Source organism: Saccopteryx leptura, chromosome 2 (assembly GCF_036850995.1).
Source record: "Saccopteryx leptura isolate mSacLep1 chromosome 2, mSacLep1_pri_phased_curated, whole genome shotgun sequence".
NCBI lineage: Eukaryota > Metazoa > Chordata > Mammalia > Chiroptera > Emballonuridae > Saccopteryx > Saccopteryx leptura.
The window spans coordinates 280977004-281003673 of NC_089504.1; the positions used below are offsets into that span (position 1 = coordinate 280977004).

General features: G+C 39.0%; 1 protein-coding gene across 1 annotated transcript in view; it reads left to right on the forward strand.

Annotated features, from left to right (window-relative positions):
* SLAMF1 (signaling lymphocytic activation molecule family member 1) overlaps positions 1–26670 on the forward strand; it is a 68238-nt gene that overhangs the window by 24952 nt on the left and 16616 nt on the right. The window contains exon 4 of the mRNA XM_066366076.1: positions 22636–22734. Coding sequence (XP_066222173.1) covers positions 22636–22734 — 99 coding nt within the window. The remainder of the gene's footprint in view (positions 1–22635; positions 22735–26670) is intronic.

The following is a 26670-nucleotide window of genomic DNA, read 5'->3' on the forward strand; positions in this document are numbered from 1 at the left end:
ATATTAGGCCCTTATCTGAGCTATTGTTTGAAAATATCATTTCCCATTTAGTTGGCTTTCTGTTTATTTTGTTATCAGTTTCTCTTGCTGAGCAAAAACTTCTTAGTCTGATGTAGTCCCATTCATTAATTTTTGCCTTCACTTCTCTTGCCTGTGGAGTCAAATTCATAAAATGCTCTTTAAAACCCAGGTCCATGAGTTGAGTACCTATGTCTTCTTCTATGTACTTAATTGTTTCAGGTCTTATGTTTAGATCTTTGATCCATTTTGAGTTAATTTTAGTACAGGGGGACAAATTGTAGTCCAGTTTCATTCTTTTGCATGTGGCTTTACAGTTTTCCCAGCACCATTTATTGAAGAGGCTTTCTTTTCTCCATTGTATGTTCTTGGCCCCTTTATCAAAAATTATTTGACTATATATATGTGGTTTTATTTCTGGACTTTCTATTCTGTTCCATTGGTCTGAGTGTCTATTTTTCTGCCAATACCATGCTGTTTTGATTGTCGTGGCCCTATAATATAGTTTAAAGTCAGGTATTGTAATGTCCCCAGCTTCATTCTTTTTCTTTAGGATTGCTTTGGCTATTCGGGGTTTTTTATAGTTCCATATAAATCTGATGATTTTTTGCTCTATTTCTTTAAAAAATGTCATTGGAAGTTTGATGGGAATTGCATTAAATTTGTATATTGCTTTGGGTAATATAGCCATCTTGATTATATTTATTCTTCCTAACCAAGAACAAGGTATATTCTTCCATCTCATTATATCTTTTTCAATTTCTCTTAACAATGGTTTATAGTTTTCATTATATAAGTCCTTTACATTCTTTGTTATGTTTATTCCTAAGTATTTTATTTTTTTTTGTTGCAATCGTGAAGGGGATTATTCTTTTGAGTTCATTCTCAATTGTTTCATTGTTGGCATATAGAAAGGCTATTGACTTCTGTATGTTAATTTTGTATCCTGCGACCTTACTGTATTGGCTGATTGTTTCTAGTAGTCTTTTTGTGGATTCTTTGGGGTTTTCGATGTATAGGATCATATCATCTGCAAAAAGTAATACCTTTACTTCTTCTTTTCTGATATGAATGCCTTTTATTTCTTTGTCTTGTCTGATTGCTCTGGCTAGAACCTCTAGTACCACATTAAATAACAGTGGAGAGAGTGAACAACCCTGTCTTGTTCCTGACTTAAGGGGGAAAGCCTTCAGTTTTGTGCCATTTTATATGATGTTAGCTGATGGTTTTTCATATATGGCCTTTATCATGTTGAGATATTTTCCTTCTATACCCATTTTGTTGAGAGTCTTAAACATAAAATTGTGTTGTATTTTTATCGAAAGCCTTTTCTGCGTCCATTGATAAGATCATGTGGGATGACGTCAGAGTAATGGCGGGGTAGGAAGCGATACCGATAAATCTCTCCCAAAACTCAACAAGATCTTCAACCAGAAACAGAAAAACCTATACTTGGAGCCTCCAGATGCTTTGCAATACACCCAAAGGTATGGTCGAGTGAAAAATTGGCTAAATATATAACCAAACCCCAAAGGAAATAGGGAATAGGAAATGCTCCGCGTTCCTCACTAACCTAAACAGGGCGGCTTTCTCTGATAACTGTGAATATAGAAACTGAGGCGGGCAAAGGGGGTGAATAGATCCAGGCAGCGACACAAACGGCCGAACCAGGCTGTGGCGCGGAGATCCAAGCTGAGGAAAAACTGATCCTGTGGCAACCCGGGCAATACAAGCTAACACTCGCGCCAAACCCAAACAAAGAAAGACAAGCGGGGCGGCCATTTTACCCGGTCTCCTGGTCAGTGCGCGCAGCTACTGGGCAAGAGATTTCTTCCTAGGCCCCGAGAGCGGGTGCCTGTGTTGCCCCACGGAGAGGCAGGGTCAGAGGCCTTTCTGTGGGCTGAGAGCAGAGTCTCTGGGCAGCCCCAGTGCCCTGGGAAAGCCACGCACGGGAGGGAGTGAGAACTAATTCCAACGGTGGAGATTTTCCGTGCTGGAGGGGTTTCACTCAGAGGGAAACGTGGCCGGCCTCATATCCTGGTTTGCGCGCGCAGATAATGAATGAGAGATTCCTCCGAGTGCCTCGGCAGTGCGCGCCCGTGTTATCGCATAGAGGGGCAGAGTCAGGGGCCTTTGTGTGGGCCAAAGTGGAATCTCAGGCTGCCCCAGCACCTTGCAGGAGCCGCGCACGGGGACGGAGCGAGACTCAATTCCAACGCTGCAACTTTTCCCTGTGGTTGGGGGTTTCACTCAGAGCGTGAGACTGCTGGCCGGATATCCTGGTCTGCGCATGCAGCCAGTGAGTGAGAGTTTCCTCCAAGCGCCCCGGAAGTGGGCGCCCGCCTGTGTTACCGGATAGAGTGGCAGACAGAGCCAGAGGTCTTTGAGTGGGTGGAAAGCCCGCCTGATTATGCTAGCAGCTCTGACTGACTGAGCCTTACCCAGAGCCCTGTGCTGAGTGGAAATAGAGTGGGGAGTTGTCAGCTCTTTGAGCCTCTTACTATCCAGGCAGAGGCAGCAGCAACCCCATAGCTGGATTATCAGGCTACTAATTGAGGAAGGAAAGACTAGGAGAAAGGCTCCAGGAACACGGACTCTCTCACTGTCAGAGCCTATAAATGCTAATGAGCCTCGACTGCCAACGAGACTAAAGCACAATACATGACATTGCCATAGAGACTTATCAACTGCAAACCTCTACCTGAGCGTGCCAAAGGGGCAGAACCCGGGGTACAGAGTCACCGACCAGGAAGAGGGAGAGAAAAGAAAAAGCAAGAAGATAACCTCTCAAAATCAAGAATAATCTGCAGACTTTAAAACCTATCCCATTTTATTATATTTGTTCGTTTGTTTCTCTTATCTTCATTCTTGATACTTTTTTTTCTCCTCCAATTTGGCCGATTTACTCTCTGCCGGTCTTACTCTCTCCTCTCCTTGAACTACACTACCCATAAGTGTTACATCTCCCATTATCTTTTCTTTCCTCTTCCTTTCTCTCTATGAGGGTTGCACTCCAAAACCCTTAACTCTCTCTCTCTCTCTCCTTTCTTTTAGTGGTTCCCTCGTTTTTTCTCTCTCTCTCTTTCTTTTCTCCCACTATATTAGTTTCTTCCTTTCTCCTTTACATCTCCTCTCATTCAAACCTCAATAACAAACAAATTATCTTATCTGGGACTCAAACTTATGTTTGTGGCATTTTGGGGGGTTTTTACTTCACCTTTTTAACTCACTAGCAGTGCTCCCATCGCTGGCTCTCCATTTTATCTAGTTCTTGTTCCACTAAATACAATAGTAATTTTTTTATTTGTCCCCCCATTTTTCCATTTTCTTCTTATTCCTCTCATCATAACTCTTAGATAACCAAAACCTAAAAGCAAATCATTTTATTCTTGACCCAAATTTTTTCCTTATTTGCTTTTTGTGGGTCCATACGCTCTTTTTTTTTTCTTTTTTTTTTTTTTTTTTGTTTTTGTTTTTTTTTTTTTGTTTTTTTTTTGCCCCTTTATTACTTTTCCCCAATTCAGGCCCTCCATCACAGGCATTGTTTGTTATACTTCACAGTTCACCACAAGATTTTCTCAAGAAAGAGGGGAGAGGAGAGGAGAGGAAAAAAGGAGGGGGGGAATAATTTCCTTTTTTAAAAATTTTTATTTTATTTTATTTTTCTTTATTTCATTATTAATTTTTTTTAAAAAAAAACAACTCTTTTCGATTTTTTATTTTTTTTATTATTTTTTTAACTTTTTATTCTTTATTAAATATCATTAATACTATCAACAAAACCACCCTCAGATGCCATTAAGGAAGAGAAAATCAAATATCATGGATACAAAAGAAAGAGAGGTAACACAGCTAGATGAGGAAAATCTATGGAAAATAAATTTAATATATTGGAAACCTTGGAACTAAATGACAAAGAATTCAAGATAGAAATCCTAAAAATCCTCCGAGATATACAAGAAAACACAGAAAGGCAATTTAGGGAGCTCAGAAAACAACTCAATGAACACAAAGAATATATGTCCAAGGAAATTGAAACTATAAAAACAAATCAAACAGAGATGAAAAACTCAATTCATGAGCTGAAAAACGAAGTAACAAGCTTATCTAATAGAACAGGTCAGATAGAAGAGAGGATTAGTGAAATAGAAGACAAGCAACTTGAGGCACAACAGAGAGAAGAAGAAAGAGACTCAAAAATTAAAAAAAATGAGATAGCCCTACAAGAATTATCAGACTCCATTAGAAAGAATAACATAAGAATAATAGGTATATCAGAGGGAGAAGAGAGAGAAAATGGAATGGAGAACATACTCAAACAAATAATAGATGAGAACTTCCCAAGCCTGTGGAAAGAACTAAAGCCTCAAGTTCAAGAAGCAAACAGAACTCCAAGTTTTCTTAACCCCAACAAACCTACTCCAAGGCATATCATAATGAAATTGACACAAACCAACAGCAAAGAAAAAATTCTCAAGGCAGCCAGGGAAAAAGAATACAACATATAAAGGAAGGCCCATTAGATTATCATCAGATTTCTCAGCAGAAACTCTACAAGCTAGAAGAGAGTGGACCCCAATATTTAAAGTCCTGAAAGAGAGGAACTTTCAGCCACGAATACTATACCCATCAAAGCTATCCTTCAAATATGAAGGAAAAATAAAAACATTCACAGATACAGAAAAGATGAGGGAATTTATCATCAGAAAACCCCCACTCCAGGAATTACTAAAGGGGGTTCTCCAATCAGATACAAAGAACAAAAAAAAACAGAGCCACAAGTAAAAGCTCCAAGGAGAACACAATAAAACCAAATTTAAACTGTGACAACAACAAAAAGAAAGGGGGGGAGAAGATGGAGATTAACAGTAGCAAAGGACGATGGAGTGCAAAAGTACTCACAAAATAGTTCGCTACAATGAACAGGGTAGGGACACTTTTCATTACTCAAAGGTAACCACCATTGAAAAAACCACCACAGAAGCACATGAGATAAAAAAGATAGCAACAGAGGAAAAATGTATGGAATACAACCAAATAAAAACAAAAGATAGAAAAACGAAAGAGAAGGATCAAACAAGACACAAAACTAACAGAAAGCAAGATATAAAATGGCAATAGGAAACTCACAAGTATCAATAATTGCACTAAATGTAAACAGATTAAACTCACCAATAAAAAGGCACAGAGTAGCAGAATGGATTAAAAAAGAAAATCCAACGGTATGCTGCCTACAGGAAACTCATCTAAGTAACAAGGATAAAAACAAATTCAAAGGGAAAGGCTGGAAAAAAATACTCCAAGCAAATAACATCCAAAAAAAAGCAGGCGTAGCAATACTCATATCTGATAATGCTGATTACAAGACAACAAAAGTACTCAGAGACAAAAATGGCCATTTCATAATGGCTAAGAGGACGCTGAATCAAGAAGACATAACAATTCTTAATATATATGCACCAAACCAAGGAGCAACAAAATATATAAGACAGCTACTTATTGATCTTAAAACAAAAACTGACAAAAACACAATCATACTTGGAGACCTCAATACACCTCTGACAGCTCTAGATCGGTCATCCAAACAGAGAATCAACAAAGACATAGTGGCCTTAAACAAAACACTAGAGCACCTGGATATGATAGACATCTACAGGACATTTCATCCCAAAGTGACTGAGTATACATTTTTCTCCAGTGTACATGGATCATTCTCAAGAATTGACCATATGTTGGGCCACAAAAACTACATCAGCAAATTCAGAAAAATTGAAGTTGTACCAAGCATATTTTCTGATCATAAAGCCTTGAAACTAGAATTCAACTTCAAAAAAAAGGAAAAAAATCCCACAAAAATGTGGAAATTAAACAACATACTTTTAAAAAATGAATGGGTCAAAGAAGAAATAAGTGCAGAGATCAAAAGATATACACAGACTAATGAAAATGACAATATGACATATCAGAACCTATGGGATGCAGCAAAAGCAGTGATAAGAGGGAAGTTCATATCACTTCAGGCATATATGAACAAACAAGAGAGAGCCCAAGTGAACCACTTAACTTCCCACCTTAAGGAACTAGAAAAAGAAGAACAAAGACAACCCAAAACCAGCCGAAGAAAGGAGATAATAAAAGTCAGAGCAGAAATAAATGAATTAGAGAACAGTAAAAGTATAGAAAAAATTAATAGAACAAGGAGCTGGTTCTTTGAAAAGATCAATAAAATTGACAAACCCTTGGCAAGACTTACCAAGGAAAAAAGAGAAAGAACTCATATAAACAAAATCCAAAATGAAAGAGGAGAAATCACCACGGACACTGTAGATATACAAAGAATTATTGTAGAGTACTATGAAAAACTTTATGCCACTAAATTCAACAACCTAGAAGAAATGGATAAATTCCTAGAACAATACAACCTTCCTAGACTGAGTCAAGAAGAAGCAGAAAGCCTAAACAGACCTATCAGTAGAGAAGAAATAGAAAAAACCATTAAAAACCTCCCCAGAAATAAAAGTCCAGGCCCTGACGGCTATACAAGCGAAATTTATCAAACATTCAAAGAAGACTTGGTTCCTATTCTACTCAAAGTCTTCCAAAAAATTGAAGAAGAAGCAATACTTCCAAACACATTTTATGAGGCCAACATAACCCTCATACCAAAACCAGGCAAGGATGGCACAAAAAAAGAAAACTACAGACCAATATCTCTAATGAATACAGATGCTAAAATACTAAACAAAATACTAGCAAATCGAATACAACAACATATTAAAAAAATAATACATGATGATCAAGTGGGATTCATCCCAGAATCTCAAGGATGGTTCAACATACGTAAAACGGTTAACGTAATACACCATATCAACAAAACAAAGAACAAAAACCACATGATCTTATCAATAGATGCAGAAAAGGCTTTCGATAAAATACAACACAATTTTATGTTTAAGACTCTCAACAAAATGGGTATAGAAGGAAAATATCTCAACATGATAAAGGCCATATATGATAAACCATCAGCTAACATCATATAAAATGGCACTAAACTGAAGTCTTTCCCCCTTAAATCAGGAACAAGACAGGGTTGTCCACTCTCTCCAATCTTATTTAATGTGGTACTAGAGGTTCTAGCCAGAGCAATCAGACAAGACAAAGAAATAAAGGCATCCATATCAGAAAAGAAGAAGTAAAGGTATCACTTTTTGCAGATGATATGATCCTATACATCGAAAACCCCAAAGAATCCACAAAAAGACTACTAGAAACAATAAGCCAATACAGTAAGGTCGCAGGATACAAAATTAACATACAGAAGTCAATAGCCTTTCTATATGCCAACAATGAAACAATGAGAAGGAACTCAAAAGAATAATCCCCTTCACGATTGCAACAAAAAAAATAAAATACTTAGGAATAAACATAACAAAGAATGTAAAGGACTTATATAATGAAAATTATAAACCATTGTTAAGGGAAATCGAAAAAGATATAATGAGATGGAAGAATATACCTTGTTCTTGGCTAGGAAGAATAAATATAATCAAGATGGCTATATTACCCAAAGCAATATAAAAATGTAATGCAATTCCCATCAAACTTCCAATGACATTTTTTAAAGAAATAGAGCAAAAAATCATCAGATTTATATGGAACTATCAAAAACCCCGAATAGCCAAAGCAATCCTAAAGAAAAAGAATGAAGCTGGGGACATTACAATACCTGACTTCAAACTATATTATAGGGCCACGACAATCAAAACAGCATGGTATTGGCAGAAAAATAGACACTCAGACCAATGGAACAGAATAGAAAGTCCAGAAATAAAACCACATATATATAGTCAAATAATTTTTGATAAAGGGGCCAACAACACACAATGGAGAAAAGAAAAGCCTCTTCAATAAATGGTGCTGGGAAAACTGGAAAGCCACATGCAAAAGAATGAAACTGGACTACAGTCTCTCCCCCTGTACAAAAATTAACTCAAAATGGATCAAAGATCTAAACATAAGACCTGAAACAATTAAGTACATAGAAGAAGACATAGGTACTCAACTCATGGACCTGGGTTTTAAAGAGCATTTTATGAATTTGACTCCACAGGCAAGAGAAGTGAAGGCAAAAATTAATGAATGGGACTACATCAGACTAAGATGTTTTTGCTCAGCAAGAGAAACTGATAACAAAATAAACAGAAAGCCAACTAAATGGGAAATGATATTTTCAAACAACAGCTCAGATAAGGGCCTAATATCCAAAATATACAAAGAACTCATAGAACTCAACAACAAACAAACAATCCAATAAAAAAATGGGAAGAGGACATGAACAGACACTTCTCCCAGGAGGAAGTACAAATGGCCAACAGATATATGAAAAGATGCTCATCTTCTTTAGCTATTAGAGAAATGCAAATCAAAACGGCAATGTGATACCACCTCACACCTGTTCGATTAGCTGTTATTAGCAAGACAGGTAATAGCAAATGTTGGAGAGGCTGTAGAGAAAAAGGAATCCTCATACACTGTTGGTGGGAATGTAAAGTAGTACAACCACTATGGAAGAAAGTATGGTGGTTCCTCAAAAAACTGAAAATAGAACTACCTTATAACCCAGCAATCCCTCTACTGGGTATATATCCCAAAAAACTCAGAAACATTGATACGTAAAGACACATGCAGCCCCATGTTTATTGCAGCATTGTTCACAGTGGCAAGGACATGGAAACAACCAAAAAGCCCATCAATAGATGACTGGATAAAGAAGATGTGGCACATATACACTATGGAATACTACTCAGCCATAAGAAATGATGACATCGGAACATTTACAGCAAAATGGTGGGATCTTGATAACATGATACGAAGTGAAATAAGTAAATCAGAAAAAACCAGGAACTGTATTATTCCATACGTAGGTGGGACATAATAGTGAAACTAAGAGACATTGATAAGAGTGTGGTGGTTACAGGGGGTAGGGGGGAATGGGAGAGGGAAAGGGGTGGGGAGGGGCACAAAGAAAACAAGATAGAAGGTGACAGAGGACAATCTGACTTTGGGTGGTGGGTATGCAACATAATTGAATGACAAGATAACCTGGACTTGTTATCTTTGAATATATGTATCCTGATTTATTGATGTCACCCCATTAAAAAAATAAAATTATAAAAAAAAAAAAAGAAAGAAGATCATGTGGTTTTTGTTCTTTGTTTTGTTGATGTGGTGTATTACGTTAACCGTTTTAAGTATGTTGAACCATCCTTGAGATTCTGGGATGAATCCCACTTGATCATGATGTATTACTTTTTTAATATGTTGTTGTATTCGATTTGCTAGTATTTTGTTTAGTATTTTAGCATCTGTATTCATTAGAGATATTGGTCTGTAGTTTTCTTTTTTTGTGCCATCCTTGCCTGGTTTTGGTATGAGGGTTATGTTGGCCTCATAAAATGTGTTTGGAAGTATTGCTTCTTCTTCAATTTTTTGGAAGACTTTGAGTAGAATAGGAACCAAGTCTTCTTTGAATGTTTGATAAAATTCGCTGGTATAACCGTCAGGGCCTGGACTTTTATTTTTGGGGAGGTTTTTAATGGTTTTTTCTATTTCTTCTCTACTAATAGGTCTGTTTAGGCTTTCTGCTTCTTCTTCACTCAGTCTAGGAAGGTTGTATTGTTCTAGGAATTTATCCATTTCTTCTAGGTTGTTGAATTTAGTGGCATAAAGTTTTTCATAGTACTCTACAATAAATCTTTGTATATCTACGGTGTCTGTGGTGATTTCTCCTCTTTCATTTTGGATTTTGTTTATATGAGTTCTTTCTCTTTTTTCCTTGGTAAGTCTTGCCAAGGGTTTGTCAATTTTATTGATCTTTTCAAAGAACCAGCTCTTTGTTCTATTAATTTTTTCTATAGTTTTACTGTTCTCTATTTCATTTATTTCTGCTCTGACTTTTATTATCTCCTTTCTTCGACTGGTTTTGGGTTGTCTTTGTTCTTCTTTTTCTAGTTCCTTAAGGTGTGAAGTTAAGTGGTTCACTTGGGCTGTCTCTTGTTTGTTCATATATGCCTGAAGTGATATGAACTTCCCTCTTATCACTGCTTTTGCTGCATCCCATAGATTCTGATATGTCGTATTGTCATTTTCATTAGTCTGTGTATATCTTTTGATCTCTGCACTTATTTCTTCTTTGACCCATTCATTTTTTAAAAGTATGTTGTTTAGTTTCCACATTTTTGTGGGATTTTTTTCCTCCTTTTTGCAGTTGAATTCTAGTTTCAAGGCTTTATGATCAGAAAATATGCTTGATACAACTTCGATTTTTCTGAATTTGCTGATGTTGTTTTTGTGGCCCAACATATGGTCAATTCTTGAGAATGATCCATGTACACTGGAGAAAAATGTATACTCAGTCACTTTGGGATGAAATGTCCTGTAGATATCTATCATATCCAGGTGCTCTAGTGTTTTGTTTAAGGCCACTATATCTTTGTTGATTCTCTGTTTGGATGACCGATCTAGAGCCGTCAGTGGTGTATTGAGGTCTCCAAGTATGATTGTATTTTTGTCAGTTTTTGTTTTAAGGTCAATAAGTAGCTGTCTTATATATTTTGTTGCTCCTTGGTTTGGTGCATATATATTAAGAATTGTTATGTCTTCTTGATTCAGTGTCCCCTTAGCCATTATGAAATGGCCATTTTTGTCTCTGAGTACTTTTGTTGTCTTATAGTCAGCATTATCAGATATGAGTATTGCTACGCCGGTTTTTTTTTGGATATTATTTGCTTGGAGTATTTTTTTCCAGCCTTTCACTTTGAATTTGTTTTTATCCTTGTTACTTAGATGAGTTTCCTGTAGGCAGCATACAGTTGGATTTTCTTTTTTAATAGATTCTGCTACTCTGTGTCTTTTTATTGGTGAGTTTAATCTGTTTACATTTAGTGTAATTATTGACACTTGTGAGTTCCCTATTGCCATTTTATAGATTGCTTTCTGTTAGTTTTGTGTCTTGTTTGATCCTTCTCTTTCGTTTTTTTATCTTTTGTTTTTATTTGGTTGTATTCCATACATCTTTCCACTGTTGCTATCTTTTTTATCTCATGTGCTTCTGTGGTGGTTTTTTCAATGGTGGTTACCTTTAGGTAATAAAAAGAGTTCCTACCCTGTTCATTGTAGTGCACTATTTTGTGAGTACTTTTGCACTCCATCGTCCTTTGCTACTGTTAATCTCCATCCTCTCCCCCCTTTCTTTTTGTTGTTGTCACAGTTTAAATTTGGTTTTATTGTGTTCTTCTTGGAGCTTTTACTTGTGGCTTTATTTTTTTTGTTGTTCTTTGTATCTGATTGGAGAACCCCCTTTAGTAATTCCTGGAGTGGGGGTTTTCTGATGATAAATTCCCTCATCTTTTCTGTATCTGTGAATGTTTTTATTTTTCCTTCATATTTGAAGGATACCTTTGATGGATATAGAATTCGGGGCTGAAAGTTCCTCTCTTTCAGGACTTTAAATATTGGGGTCCACTCTCTTCTAGCTTGTAGAGTTTCTGCTGAGAAATCTGATGATAATCTAATGGGCCTTCCTTTATATGTTGTATTCTTCTTTTCCCTGGCTGCCTTGAGAATTTTTTCTTTGCCATTGGTTTGTGCCAATTTCATTATGATGTGCCTTGGAGTAGGTTTGTTGGGGTTAAGAAAACTTAGAGTTCTGTTTGCTTCATGAATTTGAGGCTTTATTTCTTTCCACAGGCTTGGGAAGTTCTCATCTATTATTTGTTTGAGTATGTTCTCCATTCCATTTTCTCTCTCTTCTCCCTCTGATATACCTATTATTCTTATGTTATTCTTTCTAATGGAGTCAGATAATTCTTGTAGGGCTATCTCACTTTTTTTAATTTTTGAGTCACTTTCTTCTTCTCTCTGTTGTGCCTCAAGTTGTTTGTCTTCTATTTCAGTAATCCTCTCTTCTATCTGGCCTGTTCTATTAGCCAAGCTTGTTACCTCGTTTTTCAGCTCGTGAATTGAGTTTTTCATCTCTGTTTGATTTGTTTTTTAGTTTCAATTTCCTTGGACATATATTCTTTGTGTTCATTGAGTTGTTTTCTGAGCTCCCTAAATTTTCTTTCTGTGTTTTCTTGTATATCTCTGAGTATTTTTAGGATTTCTATCTTGAATTCTCTGTCATTTAACTCCAAGGTTTCCAATATATTAAATTTTTTCTCCATAGATTTTTCCTCATCTATCTGTGTTACCTCTCTTTCTTTTGTATCCATGATATTCGATTTTCTCTTCCTTAATGGCATCTGAGGGTGGTTTTGTTGGTAGTATTAATGAGATTTAATAAAAAATAAAAAGTTAAAAAAATAAAAAATCGGAAAAAGTTGTTTTTTTAAATTAATAATGAAATAAAGAAAAATAAAATAAAATAAAAATTTAAAAAAAGGAAATTATTCCCCCCCCCTCCTTTTTTTCTCTCCTCTCCTCTCCCCTCTTTCTTGAGAAAATCTTGTGGTGAACTGTGAATTATATTGTATTTAATAGAACAAACAATGCCTGTAATGGAGGGCCTGAATTGGGGAAAAGTAATAAAGGGGCAAGAAAAAATAATAATAAAAAAAATAAAAAAGGGGGGGTATGGACCCACAAAAAGCAAATAATGAAAAAATTTGGATCAAGAATAAAATGATTTGCATTTAGGTGTTGGTTGACTAAGAGTTATGATGAGAGGAGTAAGAGGGAAACAGTAAAATGGGGGGACAAATTAAAAAATTACTATTGTATTTAGTGGAACAAGAGCTTGATAAAATGGAGAGCCAGGGATGGGAGCACTGCTAGTGAGTTAAAAAGGTGAAGTAAAACCCCCCAAAATGCCACAAACATAAGTTTGAGTCCCAGATAAAATAATTTGTTTGTTATTGAGGTTTGAATGAGAGGAGACGTAAAGGAGAAAGGAAGAAACTAATATAGAGGGAGAAAAGAAAGAGAGAGAGAGAAAAAAAATAGGGAACCACTAAAAGAAGAAAAAAGAAAAAAAAGGAGAAAGAGAGAGAGAGAGTTAAGGGTTTTGGAGTGCAACCCTCATAGAGAGAAAGGAAGAGGAAAGAAAAGATAAGGGAGATGTAACACTTATGGGTAGTGTAGTTTAAGGAGAGGAGAGAGTAAGACCGGTAGAGAGTTAAATGACCAAATTGGAGGAAGAAAAAAAAAAAACCAAGGATGAAGATAAGAGAAACAAACGAACAAATATAATAAAATGGGATAGGTTATAAAGTCTGCGGATTATTCTGATTTTGAGAGGTTATCTTCTTGCTTTTTCTTTTCTCTCCCTCTTCCTGGTCGGTGACTCTGTACCCTGGGTTCTGCCCCTTTGGCACCCTCAAGTAGAGGTTTGCAGTTGATAAGTCTCTATGGCGATGTCATGTATTGTGCTTCAGTCTCGTTGGCAGTCGAGGCTCTTTAGCATTCATAGGCTCCGACAGTGAGAGAGTCCGTGTTCCTGGAGCCTCTCTCCTAGTCTTTCCTTCCTCAATTAGTAGCCTGAGAATCCAGCTATGGGGTTGCTGCTGCCTCTGCCTGGATAGTAAGAGGCTCAAAGAGCTGGCCACAGCCCACTCTATTCCCACTCAGCACAGGGCTCTGGGTAAGCCTCAGTCAGTCAGAGCTGCTAGCATAATCAGCCGGGGCTTCCGCCTACTCAAAGACCTCTGGCTCTGCCACTCTGTCCGGTAACACGGGCGGGCACCCACTCCTGGGGCACTTGGAGGAAACTCTCGTTCACTATCTGCGCGTGCAGACCAGGATGTTAGACCAGAAGTCTCGCCCTCTGAGTGAAACCCCCGCCCGCACTGAAAAGTTCCAGTGTTGGAATTGGCTCTCGCTCCGTCCCCGTGTGCGGCTTTTTCAAGGCGCTGGGGCAGCCTGTGACTCCGCCCTCAGCCCACACAAAGGCCCCGACTCTGCCCCTCCGTGGGACAACACGGGCTCCCACTCCCGAGGTGCTGGGAGGAGTCTCCTGCCCACTCTCCGTGCGCGCAGACCAGGATGTGAGACCGGAGTCTTGCCCTCTGAGTGAAACCTCCCGCCCGCACTGAAAAGTTCCAGTGTTGGAATTAGCTCTCGCTCCCTCCCCGTGTGCGGCTCTCCCAGGGTGCTGGGGCAGCCCGGAGGCTTTTTGCCCACACAAAGGCCTCTGACTCTGCCTCTCTGTGGAGCAACACGGGCGCACCCTCCGGGGGCTTTGGAAGGAATCTCTCGCCCACTATGCGCCAACCAGGGGATCAGGTAAAATGGCTGCCCCGCTTGTCTTTCTTTGTCTGGGTTTGGCACGAGTGTTAGCTATATTGCCCGGGTTGTCACAGGAACAGTTTTTCCTCGGCTTGGATCTCCATGCCACAGCCTGGTTCAGCAGTTTGTGCCGCGGCCTGGATCTATTCACCCGCCTCAGTTTCTATATTCACGGATCCCAGAGAAACCCGCCCTGTTTAGGTTAGTGAGGAAGGCGGAGCATTTCTTACTCCCTATTTCCTTCGGGGTTTGGTTATATATTTAGCCAATTTTTCACTCAATCATACCTTTGGGTGTATTGCGAAACATCTGGAGGCTCCAAGGATAGGTTTTTCTGTTTCTGGTTGAAGATCTTGTTGAGGTTTGGGGGAGATTTATCGGTATCGCTTCCTACCCCGCCATTACTCTGACGTCATCTGGATCCATACATTTATATTTAAAACACTCAATAAATGGGTATACAAGAAAAAAACTTCAACATAATAAAGGCTATATATGGTAAACCATCAGCCAATATCATACTAAATGGTGAAAAAAAATGAAGGCTTTTTTTCTTTTTTTTTTTTTAAATAAATCTTTATTAATGTTAATGGGATGACATTAATAAATCAGGGTACATATATTCAAAGAAAACATGTCTAGGTTATCTTGTCATTAAATTATGTTGCATACCCCTCGCCCAGAGTCAGATTGTCCTCCGTCACCCTCTATCTAGTTTTCTCTGTGCCCCTCCCCCTCCCCCTAACTCTCTCCCTCCCTCCCTCCTGCATCCTCCCTCCCCCCACCCCTGGTAACCACCACACTCTTGTCCATGTCTCTTAGTCTCATTTTTATGTTCCACCAATGTATGGAATCATGTAGTTCTTGTTTTTTTCTGATTTACTTATTTCACTCCGTATAATGTTGGATAAAGAAGATGTGGCACATATACACTATGGAATACTACTCAGCCATAAGAAATGATGACATCAGATCATTTACAGCAAAATGGTGGGATCTTGATAACATTATACGGAGGCTTTTTTTCTAAAATCAGGAACAAGGAAAAGATGCCTGCTCTCTCTACTTTTATTCAGTATAGTTCTGGAAATTTTAGCCAAAGCAATTGGGCAACAGAAAGAAATAAAAAGCATCCATATTAAGAAAGAAGAAGTAAAGGTATCACTTTTTGTAGATAACATCATCCTGTATATAGAAAACCCCAAAGACTGCAGTGGAAAACTGTTAGAAGCAATAAACAGCCCTGAATGGTTGACTCAGAGGGTAGAGCATCAGCCCAGTGTATGAACATCCATATTCGATTTCCATCAGGGCATACAAGATAATCAACCACCTGCTTCTCCCCCCTTTCCCCTTCTCTCCCTCTTCTCCTCCTGCAACCAGTGGCTCAATGGTTTTGAGCATCAGCCTCAGGCAGTGAGGATAGCTCAGTTGATTTGAGGATCAGCCCCAGATGGGGGTTGCCAGATAGATCCCAGTCAGGGTGCATGCAGGAATCTGTCTCTATCTCCTCTCCTCTCACTAAAATAAAATAAAAAAGAAAAAGAAAGGAAGGAAGAGAGAGAGGAAGGAAGGAAGGAAGGAAGGAAGGGAGGGAGGGAGGGAGGGAGGGAGGGAGGGAGGGAGGGTGGGAGGGAGGGAGGAAAAATAAACACCTACAATAAAGCCGCAGGATACAAAATCAATAGACAAAAGTCAACAGCTTTATAACAACAATAAAACTTCAGAAACAAACTAAACCCCCCCATACACAATTCCTCTTACAATTACAAAAATAAACAAATAAAATACCTAAAAATAAACTTAACAAAAGGTGTGAAGGACCTATATGCTGAAAACAACAAAGCATTATTGAAAGAAATCAAAAGACACAGTGAAATGGAAAAATATTCTATGTTCATGAATTGGAAGAATCAACATAGTTAAAATGACCATATTATCCAAAGAAATACACAAACTTAATGCAATCCTTATTAAAATCCCAATGTCATTCTTTAAAGAAATAGAAAAAAAAAATCACCAGGTTTGTATGGAACCATAAAAATCCCCAAATAGTCAAAGCAATCTTGAGAAAAAAGAATGAAGCTGGAGGTATCACACTACCTTACTAAAATGATACTACAAAGCCACGATCATCAAAACAGCATGGTATTGGCAGAAAAATAGACATACAGACCAATGGAATAGAATTGAGAGCCCAGAAATAAAACTACATATATATATATAGACAAATAATTTTTGACAAAGGAGCCAAAAACACACAATGGAGAAAAGAAAGCCTCTTCAATAAATGGTGGTGGGAAAATTGGAAAGCTGCATGCAATTAAACTTGACTACAGTTTGTCCCCCTGCACAAAAATTAATTCTAAATGGATTGAAGACCTAAATATAAAATCCAAAACAATAAATTACATAGAAGAAAATATAGGTACTAAGCTCATGGCCCTAGGCCATAGAGAACAATTTATGAATTTGCCCCAAAGGCAAGGGAAGTAAAGGCAAAAATAAATGAATGAGACTATATCAAATTAAAAAGCTTCTGCACAGCAAAAGAAACTCACAACAAAACATATAGGCAGCCAATTAAATAGGAGATGATATTTGCAAACAACAGCTCCAATAAGAGGTTAATATCTAAAATATATAAAGAACTCATAAAGCTCACCAAAAAACAAGCAAACAATCCAATTAAAAAATTGGGAGAAGAACTGAACAGACACTTCTCCCAAGAAGACATACAAATGGTCAACAGATATATGAAATAATGCTCATCTTCACTAGCCATTCAAGAAATTGAAATCAAAGCTACAAGATACTATCTCACACCTGTTAGATTAACTATTATGAACAAGACAGGTAAGAACCAGTGTTGGAGAGGCTGTGGAGAAAAAAGAACCCTCATTCACTGCTGGTGGGAATGTAAACTGGTATAGACATTATGGAAGAAAGTATGGTGGTTTTTCAAAAAATTAACAATAGAACTACCATATGATCTAGCAATCCCTCTAGTGGGTATCTACCCAAAAATCTTGAAAACAATGGTACATAAAATTCACACACTCCTATGTTCAGCAAGTATTATTCATGGTGGTCAAGACGTGGAAACAACCAAAGTGTCTTTAGATAGAGGATTGGAGAAAGAAGATGTGGTACCTATATACAATGGAATCTACTCGGCCATAAGAAAGGATGATATATTGCTATTTACGACAACATGGATGAACTTTGAGAATATTATGCTGAGTGAAATAAGTAAATTAGAAAAAGCTAAGAAGTATGCAATATCACATATAGGTGGGATATAAAACTGAAACTCATTGACATAGAAAAGTGAAGTGGTTACTGAAGGAGGGGATTGTGGGGGAGGTGGTTGTGGGAGGGGAGTAAAGGGACAAATATGCAGTGACGGAAAATTATTTAACTTTGGGTGATGGGTACGCAGCACAATCAACAGTGCAAAAGCTATAGAAATGTTTACCTAAAACGTATGTACTCTTATGGATCAATGTTACCCCAGTAAATTTAATTTTCTACATAAAATTTTTAAAAATAAAAAATAAATGCTAGAGGTCAGAAACTGGGACCCCCCCCAAGATTATGGTGGTAGGTTAAATAGATTTGTATGAGAAAGGGGGAGGACATTGCTGGTCTAGATATAGGAAGAAAAAGAGAAGGTCTGAGCCTGTCCAATGGGGAAAGCTGCTTGGTTCACAATGGATTCTGCTTCCTGTGACCCTTTATATCTATAGTAAAGGATTCAAAACCCACGAAATTCTTAGTGTAGGTGTTTGGTTTTGATTTAGGTTTTGAAGTGTGTGTGTGTGTGTGTGTGTGTGTGTGTGTGTGTGTGTGTGTGTGTGTGTGAAAACTGATGAAGGCACTGAATTTAGCATGCAGGATAGCTTAGATTAGAGCATGTGGAGCTGCTGAAGTAAAGATTTAAAGGAGCACAAAGAAGTTACTGCCAGAAACAACAGAAATTTTAGGCAGCCTGACCAAAACAAGCTGTAAAAAAAAGCTTTTGTCTATCTTCACCCAAATTTCTGAGGGCATAGAGTCCTTGACATTCTATTTCCATATCAATATCATAACTAGATAGTAGTATCAAATAGATGAGCGCCAAGTACAAATATAGTTGGGCCTGCTAGACAATCAGGAAACTAAGTCATAAGTGAACAATGGGATGCGGCTGAAGAATCTCTGGACATCAGTAAAAAGACTCCTCTGGACTTGAAATCTCCTTGTTCTTCCAGTCAACCAGCCAGAATTTCCCAAGGACTTATATGTGCCAAGTAATAAGAAAGTCACAAAAGAAGTAAAGAGAAGATCTCTGGCTTTAAGAACCTAGCAGCTAGTTGGGAAATTGAGGCTAGTGGAAGGAGTTAACCACATGCGGAATCTAAGTCATTGCTCTGGTGCTCTCCATACATTATTTCATTGGTTTATCAGAACAAGTCTGTGAACTGAACATTATTATGTGCATGTTGCAGATGAAGAAAATGAGGTCCCAGAAGGTATGAACAGCCTATCTAAGACAACAGAGCTATGAAGTGGTTGACACAGAATTTGAACTCATCTGTCTGGCTCCAAATGCCTTCTCTGAAAATGGTCTCCACAGCAAAAATAATGTCACAACTCATATTCTAAGATGCCTCACATAAACCAAGGTACTGCAGTGTACAAGATAAAAAGAAATATTGAAGCTAGAATGGTCATGTAAAGTGATAAAGAGAAAGTAAGATTGGTCTGGAAATCAAGGTTGGACAGGCCTGGTAAACAGCTGAATGAACAGCAGGGGAAGAGGAGAGAGCAAAGCGCAGGGCAGGGGGAGGGGGGAGGAATGGGTGGGTATTTGATGGAAGATGGTGAAGGGGTGAGCTGGCACGTAAGAGAGTTTTGACTTACAAGGTCTCTCAGGCATCCCAGCCTGTTGCTGCTTTCTTTGCGGGGTCCCCACCTCCACAGGCTAAAGCACAAACCAAAAAGTCTGCAGTTTTCATCTCACCCAGCTCTGCCATCAACTTCTGTATCTCTAAGTACACTTGTCTGAGTCTCATTTTTCTCCACACAAAATTAGTGGGTTGGGTGAGACAAGTGACACAGTTCCTTTAAGGTTAATAAAGTCTATGGTTTTGTAACTTAAATCCTCCAATAAATTCATATAACTTTATATCTAGAGATTAGGAGAAAAATGAAGTCTTATGAAATCTCTTTCAGGACTATGGCCAGGTTGCAACTCATATCTGGCTGGACTGGCAGAAGCTGGTCACTTACATCATAGGACAAGAGTAGCAGATAACTTTCATTCTCCTGAGACCCTGGAAAAGAAAGGGAGGAGTGGACTGGTATTGTCAGAAGGGAGGGGGCTTGGGGGACTTGGTGAAAAAGGTGAAGGGATTAAAAAGTACAAATTGGTAGTTACAGAATAGTCATAAGGATGTAAAATACAGCATAAGGAAAATAACCTATAATATTGTAATGACTATTTATGGTGTCAGATGGGTACTGGAAATATTGGGGATAACATTTTGTAAAGTATATGATTGTCTAACCACTATGCTGTTCACCTGAAACTAGTAGAAAATAATATTGAAAGCAAACTATAATTAAATCTTTTTAATTTTTTTTTTTTTGTATCTTTCTGAAGTTGGAAATGGAGAGACAGACAGACTCCCGCATGAGTCCAACCAGGGTCCACCCGGCATGCCCACCAGGGGGCGATGCTCTGCCCATCTGGGGCATTGCTCTGTTGCGACCAGAGACACTCTAGCGCCTGAGGCAGAGGCCAAGGAGCCATCCCCAGCGCCCAGGCCATCTTTGCTCCAATGGAGCCTTGGCTGTGAGAGGGGAAGAGAGAGACAGAGAGGAAGGAGAGGGGGAAGGGTGGAGAAGCAGATGGGTGCTTTTCCTGTGTGCCCTGGCCGGGAATCGAACCCGAGACTCCTGTACACCAGGCCGACGCTCTACCACTGAGCCAACCAGCCAGGGCAATCTTTTTAATTTTTTTAAAAAAGAAGATGAAAAAGAAAGAGAGGCCTAGAGCTGTCATGTTCTCTGGGTCTCAGTAATGTGCCCCAGTCATTGTTAGTTTACTTGCAGAGGTGGGTGGCAGAACTATCAGCAACAGTCCCCAGGAGACAAAAGAAAGGCTCAGTTGACAGGTGCTACTGATATAGTTTTGTCATATGCTATTTTCTGGTTTTAGGGACCCCACCTTGTTTGTTTTATTTTTATCTCAAATTAAATTTGAGAGAAATATTACTTTTTGAGTGATTTAAAATAATTTATGTGGTTAGAGTGTGTGTTCTTAAATTAACTGTGGTTTTAGAAGATCCCCAGATACATGAGGGAAAAAGAAAGAGGAAATGGTATCAAAATAGGAAGGGTTAATATCACATTTGCTGGTCAGTTCCATGGGCTGAGGGGATATGTGGTGCATAGGTTGCTGCTTCTGCTTCTTATCATAGGATTTGGGAGGTTTCTCCACAGGTCCCCAGTGTTGGCAACATAAACCCTGAATAATGAACCTCTTACTCATTCTCTCTCTCTCTCTCTCTCTCTCTCTCTCTCTCTCTCTCACACACACACACACACACACACACACACACACACTCCTGCACAGAGAGTTTTCAGCAACCATAAGCCATTCAGAGTGGTCATTCAGAATGAAGATTCTCACAGGACAACTCCAGTCTCAGCAGTAATTCCATGCTCAAGTTTCATGCTTTCTATAAATTCAGGAGTCCTATTGCAACTCCCTGTTTGTCCCCTAGCTTTTCCATCAAGTCCTATGACTGTGCTAAAGTTAGTATCTGGAAGGGTTAAAAATTTTTTTAATTTGGGGAAGAGAATCTATAATCAAGATGTTTACAAAGCCAGTTCAGTGAGACCCCTTGGGATGAATTGATGTCTGAAAAGCCCAGGAAGAAAAAGAATCTTTTGAAAACCAAGAGGCAATCTCTGGTTAGCTATCAGGCTAAAGGCCCACTTGAATCTCAGTGGAATGCCTTTTCTCAATTCATTGAGACTTCAATCTGCGTCTTTGGTCAACTCTGTAGGTATCTGAATTGTATTTGCAAAGCACTCTGTTCCTTAGTAATCTACCTATTCCTTCCTTTCAACTTCTTCCTAACAAATCATCATACATTCAACAACAGTCTTATTCCACAATCATCCTGAGAAGTTAGCTACCCTTATACATTAATGTTAACACCTAGTCATACACTATTTAGAACCTTAATGTTATTACTATATGTAGAACCCCAGTGCTTCAGGTTGGTCCCCACTCTGCATTACCTTGGTGTACCTTACCCCAAGCCCATAACTCTCTCTGATTCTCCAAGAAGTCTATCTTCAGTGTGCAGCCATATTTCTACTTCTGGACCAAACTCAAGTTCTTAAGGATCTCCACACCTGCTTTATTATCCACAAAATGGGAGTAATGAGAGTACCTACCTCATAGGATTTTTGTGAATATTAAATACATCAATACACATGATGCACTAAAAATGCCTGGCCCATTGTAAATGCCAGAAACCTTATTGATCCAAATGTCTTTTTTAATGGGGCAATAGGTCTCAATTATTGTTTTCCAAAGTGCTGCTTCAGGTTCAGAAGGATTTGGTAACAAAGGTAAAGAAGAGAAAACAATAAAATTGGCTGATTTTGAACCTAAGTGATTAGTACTCTAGAGCAAATATTAAATATGGAAATGATTGAGAGAAAAGGACTTGCTTTTTTTTTTTCGTTCAGGTCTAGCGGGTTCAGTACAGTTATTTGCATGGAATGGCAATAATAGCTCTCTTATGTTTGTTTTATTTTTTTAGGGTTTTTTTTTTTTTGCAAAATTAAATTTAACAGGTATGTTTATTTTTTAAAAAGCAAAAGTAGGCCTTTCTTTTTCCCAGTGTGTCATGAGAATGGTGTGGGTGCAGGGGGACAGCATATGGAGCCATTGTGTTCTCTTTATCAGAATGGATACAGAACACATTAGAGATTTTAAAACAGAGGTTGACTTAGGAGAAATGAAGATAATCTTGATTTTATACATGTGATGTGGTAGTTGAAGTAAAAATAAAGCATTTGAATAGAAAAATATTTACAGAAATCAGGAATATGGAAGTCAAATATAGTAAGAGCAATGCGATTAAGAAAAAAAATACAGATGTGGAAATCTTCAGCAGTCTAAAGCTAATCTCTCAAACCCGAAAAACAAATGCCTCTCTTTAGAGAGAGTGTGGAAAGAGAACACGAGGCTCGTGTTTATCGTCCCCACCTCTGTGTAGAATGTGTCGACACAGTCCATTTGAGATTGCCCTTTGACTTCTCTTTCAGAGTCAAGACAATGGGGACTGTATGCTGGGCTGTTCTTAGGGGGCATCATTGGTGTCATCATGATTCTCCAAGTGGTGATACTACTGTTGAAAAGAAGAGGTAGGTGTCTGACAATAAAGAGATGCTTATCAGACTCTCTGTGGTAAGCAGGGAACCTCTCATCACAAGCACCAACTTGCTCTCTTCACTTTAGTTTTCTTTAGGGAGCACCTTTGCAAAAACACTAAATAAACATATCCTGAGACCTTGTGCAATTCAGTCTAATTCAAAATGCTTTGATCCCCTATACTAAGCTATGGGAATAAAAAGAGAAATGAGCCATAGGTATCTAAATGAGAGACATGATACACAGATCATTTAAATTCAATACGGAAGACACTGCTGAAGGGGTCCAGACAAGAGGCTTAACCACATTCACTGGAGAGAAATTTAGAGGACTCTTGGATCTCATTTAAGAAAAGTTATATTGTAATTACTGACTAATGGAAGGATATTATAATATGGTATTTTTGCTCAAAGTTTGAAATCTTTCAATAATTTCTCTTTATCCTTGCAATATCCCTCTGAAAGTAGTAAGATAGTTGCTTCTATGTGCCTTAGCAGTGGGCTGACACAGAGAGGCTAAGTGATTCATGCAAGGTCACCCAGCTGGTGGGAGGGAATAAAAACTGTTAACTATGTCTCCCAACTACTAGGGTGCATTCCCCTGGAAGGGCCCACACATCATCAGAAGACAGCAGAGGAAACATTCTTTATTAAGATTTTAGCACAAATTCTGACTCACCTTGGGAAAGTGCGTAATTTGTGAGGTTGCTTAAAGTCAAACTAAACAGTATAGAAAATCACCCACAGCAGACTGAAACCATTACAGCCCAATTATTTCCTTGCAGTTTAAATGCCTAGAAGTATTTCTCCTTGACTCTCCTCCAAATTGTCCTATAATTCAGTATCTCAGGATATTGTGCTCCCCTCTACCACACCTTCCTAACCCATGCACACCACAGTCAGAAGGCCTTGCCCAAGACCAGTACAGAAGACCCCTGGCTGGCCATCTTATGGCTGATCTCATTCTCAAATAGATCTATGCTGTCCGCAGATAACCTTCTATAAAGCCCTTACCTCAGCACTCTCATGTTGGTTTTGCTTATATAAGAACATCTAGATCACAGCAGAGCTGCCTACTTTGTCTCATTTCCTCCGTCTAAGAGTTAGCTGGGGAGGAGATAGCGGATGAGGTGATTCAGATAGAAATCATGAGTACAGCCTAGGGGATAGGGCAGGGCAACCACATTTTGCTTGGATAATAAGGAAACAGTGAGATATTAAGGTTGAAAAAACTGAATAACACACCCACATTAACCTAGTTAGTGGAAGGTGCTGAGATCCTCACCCACATTCTTTCCTCAACTACATTCTGCTCATCATATGGTTGTGCTCTGAAGGTACTAGTAACCCTCCATCTCATCACAGTTCCCTGTCACTGTACCCAATACACATATGCATCCTCATCTCCAGTCACCATGTATTTCTTGTCAGCCAGAAACCAAAAAAACCCTGCCTCAAACCTGTGGAAAAACCTATTTTTAATTGATGTACCCTCCAAAAGACTGCTCAAGAGATTATTCTGTTGGCAGTTTCTAATGCTGCCATCTCCAGAATGCAGCCAGACTCTGAAGGTTTTCAAATGGACTCTGGCAATTTTATATCCAAAATATGCTGATTAAGAATATGGGTTTTAGGCCCTGGCTGGTTGGCTCAGTGGTAGAGCGTCGGCCTGGCGTGCGGAAGTCCCAGGTTCTATTCCCGGCCAGGGCACACAGGAGAAGCGCCCATCTGCTTCTCCACCCCTCCCCCTCTCCTTCCTCTCTGTCTCTCTCTTCCCCTCCCGCAGCCAAGGCTCCATTGGAGCAAAGATGGCCTGGGCGCTGGGGATGGCTCCATGGCCTCTGCCTCAGGTGCTAGAATGGCTCTAGTTGCAACAGAGCAATGCCCCAGATGGGCAGAGCATCGCCCCCTGGTGGGCATACTGGGTGGATCCCAGTCAGGCACATGTGGGAGTCTGTCTGACTGCCTCCCCGTTTCCGGCTTCAGAAAAATACAAAAAAAAAAAAAAAAAGAACATGGGCTTTGACATTAGACAAACTTACATTCAAATGCAGACTTTGCCACTGACAAGCTGTGTGGCCATACAAATGACTTAACCTTTCCTCTGCAAAATGAGGATAATAGTATCTACTTCATTGTACTTTTGTAGGAATCTGTGAGTTCAAACACAGAAATCATAGGATACAGTGGAATCCAAGGATAGATGGCAGATAGATGATAGATAGATAGATGATAGATGATAGATAGATAGATAGATAGATAGATAGATAGATAGATAGATAGATAGATAATACATACATACATCATCGACAAATATCTTCATGTTGGTGAGTTAAAACATTGATGTTGAGCCCTGGCCAGTTGGTTCAGTGGTAGAGCATCAGCTTAGCATGTGGATGTCCTGGGCTCAATTCCAGGTCAGGGCACACAGGAGCAAGCAACCATCTGCTTCACCACCCCTCCTCTTCCTTTTTTCTCTCTCTCCCTTCCCCTCTTGCAGCCATAGGTCAATTGGCTGGAGCGATTTGGCCTCAGGCACTGAGGATGACTCCATGGCCTCTGCCTCAGGCACTAAAAAAATGGCTCTGGTTGCAACAGAGCAACACCCCAGATGGGCAGAGCATTGCCCCCTAGTGGGCTTCGTGGGTGGATCCCAGTCAGGGAGCACACAGGAGTCTGTCTCTCTGCTTTTCCTCCTCTCACTAAATCAATGTTGAAGTCTCATGGCCAGCAGAGGGCAATACAGGAAGCATGTGGAAACTATTGTTTTCAAGATTTAAAGTACTTATGTCAGGGGAGCTTTATGCTTCAGGTGAGAGCTGAAAAGGACATTAGACAGTCTACATATTCATTTTACAGTTCTGTAAACAGAAGAAACCCATTTAGATGACATGTCTTGTCCAATGCCAAACAGCTAATGAGAGCTGGAATGTAGATGTCCTAACTCTAAGGTCTTTTTCATTAGGTCTAAAGCCTCACTGACTTTGAGCTGACTTGAGCTGGCTCCAGAAAACCTGTCTTGCACTGGGAACAAAATATTAGACTAAGAGCTCTTGATTCGATGATATTTTTGAGAAGCAACATTCAACCTTAATTTTTTTATCTGACCATTTAGGACTGTCCCCACAATTCTAAATTTCAGCCTGAGCTGATATGTAAGACTGAAAATCCTTAAAAACTCGAGTCTGTTCTCTATTTGTTCTCCTGCGGCAGCTAGGACAGTGCTAGGTGGGCGCTTCTAACTTTGCAAACACTCATGGATTTGAACTGAAAGAATATATTTCAGAGAACTGACTTGTACCTCTTCTGTTACTTCTTCTGATCACCTCAATCCCATCCTCCATTCTACACACACACACACACACACACACACACACACACACACACACCTCAACCAGTATCAATCCTGAACAAAAAAAGTAATGCTGAAACCACCAGGCATTCCACGCCCATGCTCACACATGAAAATTACACATTGACATTTTGAATTCTTTGAGCTTCCCCAGTGGCTGCCCACTGTTTCCTCCCCAGAAATCACACCCTATTTCCCTTCCAAAGAAAAATACATCTTTCTTAAGTACTCTTCCCTGTGACACATGCTCCTAGTTTTTTAAGAAAATAAATTCACTGATGTTAAAATAAGTGTACCTTAAAGACTGTGTAATTTACTCTGGGTTAGGTATTCATTGCCTCTGCCTGGACTTCTTAATAGTCCCTAAATAGTACTCCGTATTTTAGTGTGTTACCATATTTCCCCATGTATAAGATGTGCCTTAATTTTGGGGCCTGAAATGAGAATGTATTACATAAAGTTATTGAACTCAAGTTTTATTCATCATAAAATTCATACAACTCCTCATCATTGTCAAAACTCCCATCTATTATCTTGCCCTCATCTGTGTCTGATCATTGTCTTCAACAAGTGCAAAA